The 16,415-nt window shown below is 42.2% G+C and overlaps 1 protein-coding gene across 2 annotated transcripts; it reads left to right on the top strand.

Annotated features, from left to right (window-relative positions):
- The first annotated feature begins 101 nt into the window (after positions 1–101).
- urb2 (URB2 ribosome biogenesis homolog) lies at positions 102–16,415 on the top strand. 2 transcript variants are annotated; one of them, XM_071489144.1, is made up of 12 exons: positions 102–206; positions 652–798; positions 1,379–1,555; positions 1,740–2,902; positions 3,010–3,148; positions 3,288–5,808; positions 6,111–6,271; positions 6,415–6,525; positions 8,261–8,503; positions 11,703–11,799; positions 12,799–12,932; positions 15,609–16,415. In XM_071489144.1, the coding sequence occupies exons 2-12, from the start codon at positions 673–675 to the stop codon at positions 15,804–15,806; spliced, it is 5,070 nt and encodes a 1,689-aa protein (XP_071345245.1). In that variant the 5' UTR covers positions 102–206; positions 652–672; the 3' UTR covers positions 15,807–16,415. The 2 variants fall into 2 exon arrangements, with proteins under 2 accessions (XP_071345245.1, XP_071345246.1); XM_071489145.1 differs by lacking the exons at positions 11,703–11,799; positions 12,799–12,932; positions 15,609–16,415 and having other exon boundaries at positions 8,322–8,460.

Here is a 16,415-nt window from a genome sequence, read left to right as displayed (position 1 = left end):
ACCACATAAAATCAGGTTTAAATATAATTTCTGCGGGGGTTTTTGAAGAGGGGAGGCGAAAAGAGAACGAATATTTGTCCAATAACGGAGCCAATCGTTGGCCGAGAACATCGATCGGCTCTCGATTGGCTCTGGCTGGCCGGAAAGGTGAAAGTTGAAAGTTCGTCCTAATCTGAAAACAGGAGACACGTGCAGGCTGGAAAGTCGTAAGTATAATAAAAATAAATCTACGCAGATGAATAACTTTTATTGAACAACTAGAGTCGAAGCCCATGGGTGGTTTGCTTGAGTGCAGAGGAGTAGCAGTTCAAGTATTAGCTTATTTTGACGTTAGCTAAACTATGCTACCTAGCTAGGAGTCGGTGTCTTTAAAGCATGACAGCCTGTTACAGTCGTGCACATTGTGAGAGCCCAACAGACGTAAACAGATAGAAAGTCGGTTTTAGCCCAGGGGCATGAGCAACTCTCACAAATGAAAAAAAATCATCAATCATTACACACGTGCACGACTGTGCGGAACCTATAATAATAAACGTGAGCAGTTTCTTGTGAAAACTGATGTTCGCTAAAGGCTCAAGAGTAGCAGTATAAGAGCCCAGTCAACTGCACCTACATAACAGCCAGATTGAATTATTCTTCCTGTCTCCACAGGCCTGTGCAACAGCTGCTACGATGGCTGCCATCTACTCAGGTATCCATCTGAAACTGAAGAGTCCTCAGACTCCGTGGGAGGACAAGCTGAAGCTGGCACGATTTGCCTGGATCTCCTCACAGTGCCTGCTGCCCAACAAGGAACAGGTAACAACTGAAGTCTTACAAGATGCTTGTCTCCTCCTAGAATGATAATTATACTCTTTAGCTGTTTTACAATAGCTGTGTTGTTGAGATGTTGGGAACCCAGAGTAGTCATACATATGTTCAATGTGACAAGTGACTACTGTAGTTTTATTTCAAAACTTATATCAAGATCCATGAAGAGCACGGTCAGCATCTCAATTAACTAAGCGTTTGCTATAGATGTTATTTGTCCTCCAATTTTTTTCTTCCAAATAATGTTTTTCTTATAAATTTTAGTACAGGTTTGTGGGAGTAATTTTCTTCAGGATGTACTTTACAGACTTGGATTTGGATCGGTATCTATCCTAATGCATGTTACTTGACGTTTGGGCCAACATTTGCACTATGCTGATGTAGTGGTCAAATTTATCCTTAGGGATTTGTAAAATCCTGTTTTTGTCACTTCCTTATTGTTGTTTATTCGTTCTGTCATTCCTTTAAAACTCTCTGTCAGTTCTGTGATAGTTGAGAAAAGATTTCCTGTATCAAATGAATTTAAATGCAGCATATTAATATCTATCTTGACCATTTCCCACTGTAGGTGCTGTTGGACTGGTGCACCCATGCTCTGACGGGCTGGCACAATCAGAAGGTGGTGTTTTCTCAGAATGTATTGGAAGGCCTGTGGTGTTACCTTGATGAGCTGCTTCACAGCAGGAAACTCCATTTACTTCTCAAGCAGGGCAAGACCATCAGCCTGAGGCTCAACATGGCACAGGTGCATTAAGTGTGAAATAAAAACACCAGATGAGACTTTGGGGGGGGTGTTCTTTTTTTTTTTTTTTTTTGATTATTTACGGGATATTTCCCTGGCTCTAGCACATTCATACTTTAGAAAGAGGATATGCTGATTGTAATATATGAAGATTTCACTGACGCCTTTTTCCTTTGTTTGTCTCTAGCTGCTGCTTGACCGTCTCCAGGAGTGTGCACGTGTTGGCTCCAAGTCATTGGCGTGTGTGTCCACCATACTGAGTGTGTGTCAGGGCATTCTCTCTTCACCTGTGCTTTCATCTGTCTTCACCACCAAGTATGAACTCATGGTTGATCTGCTGGCCAAGCTCTGCTCTCTGGCCTGCTGTGAGCTACAGCAGCCATTGCTCACAGAAACCCTAATGACCGAGTCCACCACATGCCACGATGAGATGATGGCTGAATGTCTTCAAAATGAATCTGCTACCAGTTTGGACACTTTGGACACTCCCATGGATCACCCAGAGTTGGATACTAATAAATCCCCATCCAAGCCAAATAAAATCCTCCATTCAGCTAATTTGTTTGAAGTGTTGCTTCAGGCGTTGTCGTGCTATTTACTGGTCCAGCGACAACAAGCCAACCCTAACAGAGTCTTTACAATGGTAACCAATCAGCTGATCCAGCCATTAGTACTGCTCAGACACCTGCTGACCTCTGGGGAATTTGCTCCTTCTCACACACATCTGCGTCTCCGCCAGCAGCTGTGCAGAGACATCCGTGTTAAGATAGACTCCATCCTTCAGTTCGCGCTCTTCCCCTCTGAGCACCTGACCTCCTACAAGGAGGAGCTCCTCCCATCTAAAGAGGATTCCGGGAAACGTGGTCCAGGAGGGGCAAAAGGCCCCTTGAAGCCAGTCACTGCCATACTTTCCAGACTGTGTACTCAGGGCTACTGTGAGCCGCCTCTACTCTACTCTGTGAAGTCCAACACATTGTCTCTGCTGTTTAAATTTTTTCTGGAAAGCTATGGAAAAGGAAGAGGAGAAAGTGAGGAAGAACACAGGATGCTGTGTTTCTATTTTCTCATCAGATTGGTCCCAGCCTTAGATCTAGGCCTTGATGGACACTTGCTCTCACCTGCAAAAGCAGACCAGCCAGTCTCTGTGTCCCCTGGGCAGAAGTCTCTTTCAGCCTCCGTCTGTTCCCCAGAGAGCTGGAGCCTGGCCCTGCTGGCTGTGGAGTCACTGCTAAGCCAGGCTCTGTCAGCTGATATTTATAACGTAGCTGCGGACAGGATACGGCACGGAGAGGTCCAACTCAACTTTTACAGAGCCCTGGGACAAATGCTCTTCAACCAGTCCCAGCCAAGGTAACAAACCAATCCTCCTGATGTGTTTTTCATTGTCTGTCTGCAGAATAACTGAACTGACAGTCTTTTGGTCATACAATGCAAAACTGTTGTATCTTGTCTTTCAGCATCCCAGCATGGTACCGCTGTTTGAAGGTTCTGTTGAGTCTCAACCATCTGATTCTTGAACCAGACCTGGACCAGCTCTTATCTTCAGCCTGGGTTAATTCTGAGTGCATGGAAGCACGAGTGCAGCGGGCCAGACAGGTCTTGATTTAATCAGTAAATCCCAAAGTTTATTGTGTAATAGAATTGTATTTTACACTAAAGCTCAAGCTGGGAATTAAGTAAATGTAAATATGAAATTAAAATGCTTTTTGAGTGATAAGATGTTTTATTCCAACAGCTCATGGTGTGCAGTCTCCTCCAGACCTACACTAAGCTCCGTCAGCTCCCTCGCCTCTTCACTGAGCTTCTGTCTGTGATCTGTCAGCCAGCTCTGGACGAACTCCGACCTCCTCTGCTGTCTGAGGGGGTCTCCGCTTCCCTCAGGACTTGTCTTCTGGACACACCTCCATCCCAGTGTCTAGAGATCTGCTCGTTAGTGTTGGAGAGCATGAGGAAATATATACTTCCTGACCTGGTAAAGGATGAAAGAGACACAGAGAAGATGGAGACTGATGGAGGAGGAGATGATAAAGCAGAGAAAGGAGAGGTTAAGGTGGACGAAGAGAGACAAGATGCATCTCTGAAGCTCTTCTCCCTCAGCCAGCTCCTTCATGCTGTTTTATTTAGTCTGAAGACTCTAGACAATGCATCTCCTGTTCCTTTAGTCAGGCAGAGTCAAGCCCTGATGGAGGAGATGCAGCAGGTAATCAAGGAGTTACTACAGCTGTTGCCAGCAGAGAAGAAGCCTGTAAAAACAAATATAGATTCAGTTGAAAAGCCACCAAGGAAAGGCAAAAAGACTTTGGACCACAAAGGGTCAGAGAAGGTCTCAGAGTCTACAGTGGGAGTACTGTGGAAACAGAAGACCCAGGAAGCTACTCTTCTCCTCAGGTACACCTGGGTGGAAGTGAACACACTCTTTGATATCCACTGTAGTAAATACACATCTCTTGATTCAGGCCCGATGGCAGCTGTAAGTGAGACTGTAGACCAAGCTCTTTCTAACGCTCCAGTCTTATCTCACATAGAGAGCCTTGTATCTGGTGACGTTTCGCCAGCGTGTCTCCATCCCTCCGCCTCCTGCAGCCCCATGAGCTGTTTGCTGCTCAAACTCCTCACTTTGCAACAGATGAAGAAAGTTTTGTTAGATAGCCCCTCACACTGTGAAACCAGCACCGCATCACTGCTGAACAGGGCAGCCCAGTTCATTTTAGCTAAATTGAAGCTTGAAGCGAGCCTGGATGGAGAGCAGGTGTGGGACGGGCAGATAGGCAGCGTGAATGCCAGCTCCTACCTTGTAGCACATTGGCATCTTGTTACATCCAATCTGCCTTTGATTGCCCCCTACCTGAGCAGAGAAGATGTGGGCTGCATAGCAAATGTTCTTGTCAGTTCACTCCTCAGCAGGCAGACAGACGGAAGGAAGGACCGGCCGCCCAACTGCCTAACTGTCTCCCTCATATCTTCACAGCTTCTCCAAAGCCCAATTCTTGCTGAGTTGCCTTCACTTTTCTCTGCCACAGTTTGTTCCCTCACACAAAGGATTTATGGTGTTCTCATGGTGGCACACGCACCCAAGGTCTGTGCTACACTCCTAAAGTTTCAAGAGGAAGGAAGTGATACCAGTCAGACTCTGAACAAAGAGACCATAGTTCAGGATATATTAGCATCCCTTAAGACGGGAGATGTGTTTGAGTCGCTGAACAACACACAGACTAAGGAACTAGTGAACTTACTCCAAATCTTAACAAACCTAAACCCAGATGGGATGAGCTCCGAGGATCTCTCCTCCATTTTCCTCCTCCTCTTCTTCATGCTCACCTGCACCTCCAGTCAGTCAGACCCGGTGGTTGTGGATTGTCCTGACTCCGGAGATGATGCTGTATTTGTGGTGAAGCTGCTCAGGATCCTGACTTGTCTCGTGGAGAGCAGAAACTTCAAAAGTGTTATGAAGCTCATTCATGGAGGTACTCTGCTGCAGGCTGCTGTGTCTTCTCTCCTCTGGCACAGCAACGGCAGGAGATTTCAAGCCACATGCAGCACTGATTGGTTGGATTTAATCAAAGCATTGCAGGAATTAATCAGGTCCTTGGTGCAGTTGATTATAATGAGAAACAGCAGCGTTCGACTCAACCTGGACCAATTTGTCTCCTTTCTTACCAGTAAGGATGTGGCAAGCAGGCAAAACGTTGCACCCAGTTCAGCAGCTGTTCCCGCTAAACCAGATCCAGGAGCATCCATTTTGCCTGTTCATCTTATGATGGCATCACTTTCGTCTTTCGCCCAGGCAGTGACCTCTAACTTGGGAAGGAGTAAACCAATGGATCAAACCTTGACCCAAATGCTCACTAGAGCGATTGCCTTACTGGGACCAGCTGTTGAGTCTGTTCTAAGACCCCAGACTGTCGGCGAAGCAGCCAGCCAGCCAGCCAGCATCCTCAGTCAAGCCTTTATAGTAGAAGTCGTGACGGTCATGCTGCACTGTGAACTGTCGTCACTGTCAGTGGAAGACCAGACCAAGCTGGATGGCACCAAGGTCATCCTGAACCACATGACCCTGTATCAGGGCTTCTGCCAGCAGATCCTCAGAGAAATAAGCTCTGCCCCGAGGCCGATGGACTTTCTGGTTTCCTCTCTCCACTTCCTGTCCACTTTCTACAAAGCAGTGGAGAGGACCAGAGGAGAGGAAGAGAAGGGAGGAAAGGAGTTGGATGAGCTGTACATTCACATACTGCAGAATGTGCACCGACTGCTGACAGGTACACAGACACATTATGAACAAACGTATCACCTGTATCACCTGTGCAGTTAGCCGATGTTGTCCTCCACAAAGCTAATCAAACTAAAATCTCACATTGCACTTATTGCATGTGAAAACCTGGCATCAGGTCAGCTATATGTGAATGCAGAGGAACAAAACATTATTATTGTAATCGTTCTAAGCGTTGCACTTATTGGTAGGTACTTGTAACGCATTATATTGTGTCATTGTGTCCTGCTTCTTAATCAACCAGACATTCAGCGTTGTACTGAATGTAACAGGGCCTTACTTTTCTCACAGCTCCTTGGCTGTCTTCAAATGATGTTAATGAGCTGGAGCCAGCTGTGCAGGAGCTGCTTCGCCACCTGGTGGAGAAAAGTACTACAGGCCAGTTGAACCTGCTGCTCTTGATAATCAGAGAAGGACTGGACACTCCCAAGCTGAGAGCTGGAAACTACAGGGTGAGGCCAAGATCTATCCTGATAACCTTTACACTTTCATTGTTTCATGTTTAAAAAGAATCTGTTTGAGTTTCCTGGTTTTTTTTTTTTTTTTTTTTGGTTGTCTGATGTTCTCACTGTGCCTCTATCGTTCTGTTCTCCAGGAGGTGCTATCTGCAGTAACCATCATTAAGCTGCTGTGCCGTTGTCAGTTACCTGAGCCCTGCTGTAAAGCTCTGTGGCTCATTGCACCGCAGATCATATCTACTATGGTGGTGAGAGAAAACACACGTGCTCTCAAACACAAACTCACACAAAGTCATATGCAGCAAACACCAGAAGGAGCAGGCTCCAGTGAACATCACACACAAACACATATGTTGCTCATAAGATTAGACAATGATCAGAAGTTGAGAGTGTCAATCTGGTAATTTTGTAATTGGTATTAAAATAATCATATTAAACTATATACATGCTGATTGTTTCAAAGGTTTTGAAATTCCATATATTTGAGGATGTGAATTAATCTAAATTTAATGATTGCAGTTTGCTGCCAACCTGGCAGGAGGAGCTGCTTTCCAAGCTGAAAAGATTATAAACAGTGTTGTGTTAGTGCAAGTCTGTGATGTTGTTTGTCCAAACGCCCTTTTAACAAAGAATGACCTTATCACCACTTATCTAGTTTCACTAGAATGAGGATTTACAGGGTAATGCTTGTGGAACACACAAAGCTGGCCAACTCTGTGTTGGAGGCCTCACTTGCTGTGTGAAATTCATCATTACTGCCACGAAAGTGGCTGTTGTTACATTTTTATAATCCTGTGATTTAAAGTTTGTGTTGATAGACGGAAAATCTAAATAAATAAAATTTTAAAAAATCCATATCGCCTGCACTGTGATATTAAGACAAGCAGGTATTTTACAGCTTGTTCTTCAGGCATCAGTAGTAATTGTGTTGGAAGTACAGTAGAGTACATGTGACAGCTGTCTCAAGTGATTCAGCAGCCAAACGACAATCAGCCTGCTGATTTCCACTGGAACGCCTGCCCATTGTAATTTCCACTGAGGTTCCTTTGGTCAATGTGTTTTCCATCAGGCCTGCTGGGTGGAGCAGACAGACAACACAGCAATCTGCTTAACCATACTGCAAACGCACGCACACACACAGTCACACACACACACACACACACACACACACACACACACACAGAGTACTTTAATATGCTAACCATGCTGTTCTTTCCTCTGGTACCCACACTCATTATGTTCATATGTCATCTGTCTAATATGTTGCTTATTTATTTTTTTCACACCCTTCTCTTTAGATGGTGTGAGAGAGGACTCATCTAAAAGTCTAAAAAGTATTAGATTTTAATAGCTAGAAAATAATTTAAAAGCAGAATATTTGTTTACGTCCTATTCTTTTCAACATCCAGTTCTTGATCAGCAAGTCTTTGGTCAATATGGCAAAGTAAAGCAATACCCCCAAAATAGTAATATTTATTATAATTTGTTCTAATATATGAGTTTTTGGCTGAATTCCACGTAGCAGCGTCAGTTTCAGGGTCCTGGTGTTGTTCATGCTGGCTCACTTCTCAAACTGTCATAACTTACTGGGACACTTGAATAGATCAGAGCCAACATTAATGTTATTAGCAACAGCTGTGCCTTTCATACTGTGACAAGTCAAAATGTCTGCTTTGAAAAAGTCCTGTTGGGGTTGTCAGTTTCATATTTAACTTAGTATGTATTACTTCCAGAAAGCTATAAAAAGTTACCACACTTGAGGAAAATCCTTTGCACCATCCACAAACATTTGTGTGTGAGTGTTTATGTATGTGTGTGCATCTTATTATGTCTTTGCGTGTCTACTATATGTGTATGACTGAGTTCTTTGATCTTTAAAATGTCAGTTGGCTCAAACAGTATTATATTGTAAGTGTGTCTAGTTGTGTCTAAATGTGTTTGTCTCTCTAACTTGCTGTGTGTGTTATCTCTCTGTGTCAACAGTTGTTGGTGAGGTCGTCCGGTCAGGACGTCTCTCTGACCCTTCCCTTTACCGTCCCTACAGTGATTTCAATGACATCACTGCTGCGCCAGGGGGAGAACTTCATCACCAACCCTCATCATGTGATCTTGGTGCTTGGGGCGCTGCAGTCGGTGTCCCTCGACCACTTGACCCCACTCGTCTACCAGTCAGCGTTCCTGGCTGTCCATGAGGCGTTGTTTGCCATCATCCAGTGTCATCCTCAGGTACGAAGAGGCAGATGGGTGGACGGAGGAGCTAAGTGAGAGAATGAGTGAGGGAGCAAATGTGTAGATTAATGAAAAAAGGAACTCAAAAGTGTTTCAGCACAATGTTTGCTTTTTGTAGAGTGCGCCCAAACAATAGTGGATTTTTGAGGCCGGATGTAGATTTAGAGTGGAAAAAGTCAGATAAGAATATATTGTGTTTTTTTTTTTTTGTTTGTTTGTTTTTTTTTAGTATTTTTAACGTAAACCCATAACATAAACCAACAATTCTGATATAGATGCTACTAAATGTAACATTTTACAATGTGGAAATAACCTTGTCTATCATCTGTGTTATGCTGACACCATTTTTAAATTGCATAAAATTTGGCATTTCTGCACTGCAATTTATTGTTGCTTATCACTGGCATATACACAGATACCGTCATATCTACAATAAGCTGATGTTGGCTGATATATCAGCCTGGCCAATGTATCAGTATAGCTTCAGAAGAGATATAAGATATCTGTTTAGATCAGGGTTTCATTTGGCCCCTGCTATGGGAGTTGGTATATCCAAAGAACAAGAAACTAAAACTAAAAAGAACAGAGCAAATGAGAGTGGTGTAAACTGATACAGTATAGCCATACGCATGGCAATAAACAATGGTAGTACCGAAATAAGAAAATACACACCATGCAGACGTGAGTGTATTAGAGTAGTAGAGAGTGTTACAGAGGACAGAGAGACTTTGTCAAAGACTTATGGCAAATATCATGTGAAGAAAATGTTAAACTCTCTATTGCGTAAACAACATGAACTTGTGTCCTCTAGAACTGAACTGACACAATTAATGCAAACAATGGTTTTGGTTAAATACCTTTATCTGTAATACAGGCGACTTGCAAGATACACACATATGATCGGATGATCAGATAGGCGGAGGCATTCAGTGTTTGTCTCCCTCAGCTAGACAAAATCACACAAAATCTTTTTACCTTCTTACTGTGAAGCAACACTGAGCTATTGATGAACTTCAACACTTGTAAATCCCGGATTATATCTACTCTAGTCCAATTTCACATGATCAGTATAAATACATCACCCAGCTCTGGTCTCTAATAATAATCAAGTGCATGTTCTTCTTTTCAAATTGTATTTCAAGTTATTATTTTACAGTGTGAGATCTGAGTTGTCTTCAGTTATTACCATGTTCTCACAGCATTTAGGTTTTGCAAACAGTAGCAAGTGATTTGCAGACTTTTTTGCCCTGGATTTTGCCTCTCAGTTAATGCACCCCCTTCATGGTGGAGGTTGTTGGGACTATAAGCAGGTTGGTAAGAACACTGCAGACACTACTCAGGGCTGAAAGACTTCAATTTGCATTTTTGGGTAGCTTTTTTTTTTTTCTTCTCCCTAAGAGGTCTTTGTAGTAAATACAGAAATAAAACATTGTCTATTGACTAAAATTTTTAATTGTTGATGTAGGAAATATAATTTTTTACTTTCTTGTCAAACGTTGTTACATTGTTATGTAACATATTTTTCAAAAAGTATCAGGTCTTAATTACAGGTGAATATTGGATTAGTGTATTATAACAGCACCTTCTTCCTAAACTAACATGATTATGGAAAGCATAATTACAGTCCAGTTGTGATTTATCATATCAAAGTATGTATTTGTTTTGTTCTTTTATCTTTGTCTTGTTTTTTTTTTTTTTTTCACCCCCCCCAACAAAATGCGTTATGTGCCTTAAACTGTGCTGCTGAGCCCACACGATGTCCCAGAGAAATGTTGCTTTAACAAAGGATATTGCAGCTCACCAGAGTTGTGCTGCTGTTGCACGAGAACCTCATAACATTCACATTTTCAGCTTTAACCCATAGTGTTTACATTGTGCCCAAAATGTAAAAAAAAAAAAATGAAGAAACTTTTTAATAGGAATTTTCATTCCAGTCCACACATAGTCTGTTGTTGTACTGGTGTTAATGTGATAATCTTTCAGTTTTTCACACTCTAAAATGTTGTGTTTTGTGTTCAGAAACAAGGACAGTGTGAGTCTGAAACAGGGCAGCTGTATTGAATGAAACAGGGCTAGAGCCAGCTAACCGATATCAGATGTTTGTGAGGACAAAAGACAGCCGTAAAGGAGACTAGGAGAGAGGGAGGAGGGAGGTAAAACCAACAGGAGCCAGGGATCGAAAGGAGACCACATTTATAGAGGAAGAGAGGGAAATAAAAAGAAGTGATAAAGAGATGAGAGAAGAAGCAGGAGATGGAGAACAAGAGAGAAAAATAGGTGATAGGAATGTGATATGCGAGGAAAGTTTCAGGACAATGTAGATAAGAGAGGGAGTGAAGTGGAGAGAGGGGGCGTGATAGGACAGAGAGGAGGGAGGGAGGTGGAGAGTAGAGGTAGGGAGCTGGCATGCAGTGTAGGTTGGCATGGAGCAGGTTTAAGTCGATGGAAACCATTACCGAGCTCCAACCAGAGCTGGTGACATCACCCCTCCCTCTATTCACTGTAGGCCTCGAGTAGAGAGAGAGGTATGGACAGAAATGCAAACGTAGCTCTTGTGGGAATCCAACTTCTACCTCAGATATTTACTGAGCTGTGAGTTTATGGCTGGAGCAGTGGAAATGATGTCATAGATGGATATTGCAGGATTCCTTTGTCGTCATTTTCTGCATTTTCTCTGTTTACTGTATAACATCCTATAACTTTTCATTTCCCCTTTAAATTTCTTTAAACTTGGAGAAAAAACTTTGGGCTACAGTCTGTGACATTATCACATGTATGATTCTCTGTTTGTTGCAAATTGAAATACTTTTTCTTCTTTGACTGTACCATTACATTACATGGAAACGTTGTGTTTGTCTTGTGCGCCATTTTCTACACATTTCCCTGTAATCCAACCAGACTTATTTGCTGTTTTTTCAAACAGTCAAATCTCCACTAGAGTTTAAAGTGCTGAGAGCATTAACTACTTTTTAAAGGTCGGGTTGAGCAGGATTCATGAGAACATCTGCTGTATCAGAGCTGTGAATAGGCAGCAATATACTGTGAAGTCAGTTGGATAGAATAAATGTACCACCTCTCCACTTAGCTGATCAAACACAAAATAGTTAGTTCTACCTCCTGGGTGGGAAAGAGGTCTCAGGCTTTTGGACCCCACTGTACATATAGTGTGACATCTACTCTGTATGTGTGTGTCCAGGTGATGTTGAATGCAGCTCCATCCTTCCTAAATGTCTTCTACCGTCTGGTGGCATCCATCATGCAGGAGGGTCGGCAGAGAGGAGAGAGTGACACAGGTAACACCTGCAGGCTCGGAGGGAAACGTTGTAATTTTGTCTTTGTGAATAATTGTAGGGTTTAACCTACTCAAAAAAAAAGCACATATTTGAGGGGTTTCACTAAAGAGTGCATTATGAAACGCTGTAGGTAGAGAAAGTAATAAAGCTTATAAAAGTCCTCACATCCTGTGGGAATAAATCCCATTCATTCAATATTCCCAGAGAGTCGTTAATGAATGACGAACACAGTCTGTTTGATCCAGGTCTGGCTTGTTGCTTGATGCCCTCCTGTCTTTGAAATATAACAAAGAATAAGACAGCAGATTAGTACAAATTCACTTGAACTGACTTTAAAGGCAGTTCAGTGCTGTATTAAATTTAAAAGAGAAGATTCATCTTTCTACCAATTATCTGTGACTGGAACTGACAGGGACTCTTTGTTATGCCCAGTCACATTTCAACACTGTTGACAGTGTTAGATATTTACTCAACAACAGCAGCCTCCAAGAAATAGAGAAATATTAAGACGGGGAGTTTTTGTAATCGTGATCCATTTTTCAGTCTAAATCCAGTGTAAACTGCTGACATCTGTTGTGGAAATCTCTGCTTAATCACCATAGAAACTACTCAAAAACAAGAGTGCTGTGTAAGCATGTGGTAGAAGTATCTTTAATTTTTGGATTTGCATTCAGTTGTTGCCCTACTTGAATTTAAGTGTAATTTATCATCTTGGGTTAAAACACTTAAGTCTTAATAGGGCAGTTAAAGTATTGTATAGCAGCGTTATTAGTCGAACTTGGGCAGCTAGAAAGCACAACAGGTACTGGAACTGAAGCAGCTTACAGGGCAGGGAGGGAAAGTTTCCATGCTTCCTACAGTAAACAGAGTCTAGGTAAAACTGCACCTTAAACAGTCAGTCCCAGGAGGAATGTCTAAGCAGAATGTTTATTCACTACATATGAACAGGTGAATTAATTATCAGTGTCTGTTTTTTTTTTTTTTTTTTTTTTTTAAAAGGTCCCGGTTCTGACGTGTTTCTCCAGTGCTCCAGATTGATAGAGAGAATGTACTCTCACATTGCTGCTACAGCAGAGAGCTTCACCACGCTGTCAGCCTTCATCGTGGCTCAGTACGTCACAGAGCTGCAGAAGGTACACACACACACACACACACACACACACACACACACACACACACATTTTGAATGCTCACTGTGTCTTGTTTTGCCAGTATTAGCATTGGAAAATGCCAGTGTGCGCACACACACAAACACACACACACAATTGCGTACAGTCATAGTATCATACAAAGTCAGCTCAGTGCCTCATCCAAACCCATCTGCTGTACCCTGTGATTTTCTACAGCTGTGAGTGACACACACACACACACACACACACACACGTATGAATGAGGCGGCAGGATCTCAGCTGATCCTTTGATCCAGCCCTGTTTGTCCAGTGGTGCGTGTTGAGCTGGAGAGATTGAGCCGAGCAGAGTGACGGGGACACTGACGCTCAGAGACAGAGATGGGAAGTATTTCCATTGGCCAGATTGTAAATGTTCACAAATCTCAGTGAACAGGTCCAGGATTACTGTAAGTCAATGTGCTGGATTGAAGCTTTAGGCTGGATGTTCCCTCAGAGCAGTGAGTCACGTCTGGTTTGTGAGCGCGGCTCCTCTCTTCCACCAGACTGTATTTAACATGACGCCAACCTGACTCAGCAGTTTCCAGCACAGTTACACATTGAGCGGGAGACACGAAGGCATACAGACAGACAGGCAGGCAGGCAGGCAGGCAGGCAGGCAGGCAGGCAGGCAGTCAGGCAGGCAGATAGACAGACAGACGATTCTTTGAAATCTGTGTGAGTCATCTAATAATCCCTTAAATTGAATTTATGTTGTGCTTTTACTTGGGCATTTCAAAGAGATGGACCTCTTTGCAAGTCAGAGGTAATTTAGCCGTCTCTGTGTCAGAACTGTTTCTAATGGCTCTCAGCCTGAACTGAACTTTCCATGCAGCAGCCAGGTGTGAGAGCAGAGTGGAGCTGCAGTTGGAACAGCAGTTGCACAGTTTGTGCATTTGGGCGCTTTTCTTAATATTTATATTATAAACAAGTTGGACTTGGTATTCTGTTGAAAACATTAGTAAATTAGTGCTATACTGATTTAGCATTGCACTTCTGTAACATTGTTGGACGCGACATGGACATGGATGGACACATTAAAGAAAAAAGCATCAAAATCAGTGCAGCAGACCCAGGGATGTTGTTTCTTTCATTACAAACATTCTTCTTCCTTGTCAAAATCTGTTGCCTATATTACCCACTTGACCCGTGACAATTCTGTGACTCATCAACTTCCAGAGGGAGTGTTGGCACGACTTCAACCTCAAAATTGAACCACAGAGATAAACATAACTTTGCCTAGAGATGTGCTGCCACTGGGCTCCTGTTCTCTTGGGTTATCATTGAATCCAGATCCAGCAACAATATTAGGATTATCAGTGTACCAATTACTGTAACTGTGGCCCGCTGCTGCTCCACATGACGTTTGACTGGATAGTTTTCTTTGGAAAAACCCATAATAGACCGCTCCCTTTATAATGTGAAGCCAGTAATTAGGTGAGTGAGTTTTCGTCTAATTATTTAACAGGTACAGTGACCAGCAGAAGAGCAGCCATCGTCTCATGACTCTTTGTGATAATGAACGTCAAAGGTCTGAAGACGTCTGACATCCTCAGGTCATGGTGTAACACCTGTATACCTGTGGGGGTATAATGTAACTGGGATGAATAACCAGGTCCTGGCTTGTTTTGGAGAGCTCACTGTATAGAAATGTTGTTATTGACTGTTGTTTGTTTGTGTGTGTATGTGTATGTGTATTTGTTGTGTTGTAGGAGAAAGACAACAAGCCTTGTTGTACTGCTGGTTGTCTGAACACTGCTCTGCTTCTATCACACAAGTAGATATGAAGTGTTTGTGTACCTCCCAGTCTTCTCAGGACTAGACAGTCCTGTGCAGATCTGGATGAAAATTCTTTATTTCATTTATTTTTTTTATTGAGTTGTCTGAATTTACTTCAGACAAACAAATGGAAGAAGAGCAAAGTGGAATGCCTTCATTATAATCACATGAAATCACATTATATATACAGAAAGCTGGATAGGAACGAAAACAGCAAAACAACAATGTTCTTTTCACTGATGTCCCTGGAGGCTTAAATCCAGGTTTATGGACCATTTATTTATAACAGAATCTCCATAACATTTACCTCTTTGAATATTTGTTGTTCTTGTTCCAAACACGAGTAATTAAATAACTGCTGGCATCGTCCCTTTGTAGTTCACTCTCAACTTTTTCATTAACACATACTTTGCCAGGATAGATGATGATGTCTGGCTTAGCTGCCCCTCTAATTGAAACTTACAGCTATGAAGTTCGAAAAAAGACCTAAAAGGTGAATATTCAACTATTTTGGCACAGAATTTTTGGTTTGATATATTTGCCTTGGGCTGCAGCTTGTTGCCATGCACAATAGGATGTTTCCATTAATGAACTTGAGATGATCATGTTAAAGTGCATGTTGAAAATGGGGACGCATAGGTGTGTGTGAGTCTGTGAGCGTGTGTGTGTGTGTGTGTGAGAAAGAAACAGGAGGGATCAACAAGTGAAGGATATGACAAAGATATGATTTATATGAAACAGATATGAACGTGGTTTGATCTGAGATTTTTCTGAACTCCTTTTGCCATATTTCAGATTCTCATCTTTTCTGCTATTGTCTCTTTTATCCCTTTTTCATAACTGCCCTCTGATTCACCTCTCCAGGTTACTCTGCGACCGGACATTAAGCAGCACCTAACTGAGGGGATCTATCAGATTCTGGACCTGTGTATGGAGCAGGATATCAAGTTTTTGACAGCTGGCCTGCAGATGGGAGTCAGAGAGGTGTTCAATGACCTGTATAGCAGCTACACCCACTATCACAAATCACAGAGGCAAGGAGAGGACAAGTACACCGTCTGAACTGTCACAACAACCCTCAGTTTAGCTTCCCGTGCAACTAAATTAAATTTGAATACTTTTTTTTTTTTTTTTTTTGCTATGGAAAAACTATATTTGTGTATCTATGTATATTTCTCCTTTTTAATGAAACACAACAGCTTGTGGATGTCATAGGCTATAAACAGTGTGAGGACAGTTGTCACTGAGGAAGCTCACAGTAAGATTTCTAGAGGTTTGAAACCAAACCCACTGGAATTAAGGACAAAATTGTACTGCCTGATATAACTTGTTAATATTTGTTGTCTGCAAAAAGGGTAGAGAAACACAAAGCATCTACATGTGGTGATTACTTTGATTACACTCAGTACCATAAATGTGACTGGGGCAACAGTAGCTGTCAATATGGGAACTTGTCACTGAAATGTTTCCTCTTGCGTGAAATGATGTGTTTATATTATGATTTAAAGGAACTGGTTACAGTGAGATATGATTGATATTTTACTGAATCGTGGAACAAAATATGGATATATGTGTGAAATGTACTTCATCTTTTCTGTAGTACTTGTTTTGTTTTTCTTACCAACATTTAATCATTTAACATAGATACATTTAAACACAATTCCACCTCAA

This window comes from Trachinotus anak, unplaced genomic scaffold, assembly GCF_046630095.1.
Source record: "Trachinotus anak isolate AG129_WGS33_773 ecotype Australia unplaced genomic scaffold, CSIRO_AGI_Tana_v1 ptg000011l, whole genome shotgun sequence".
NCBI classification, from domain to species: domain Eukaryota; kingdom Metazoa; phylum Chordata; class Actinopteri; order Carangiformes; family Carangidae; genus Trachinotus; species Trachinotus anak.
This window is presented reverse-complemented; position numbering and strand designations above follow the sequence as displayed.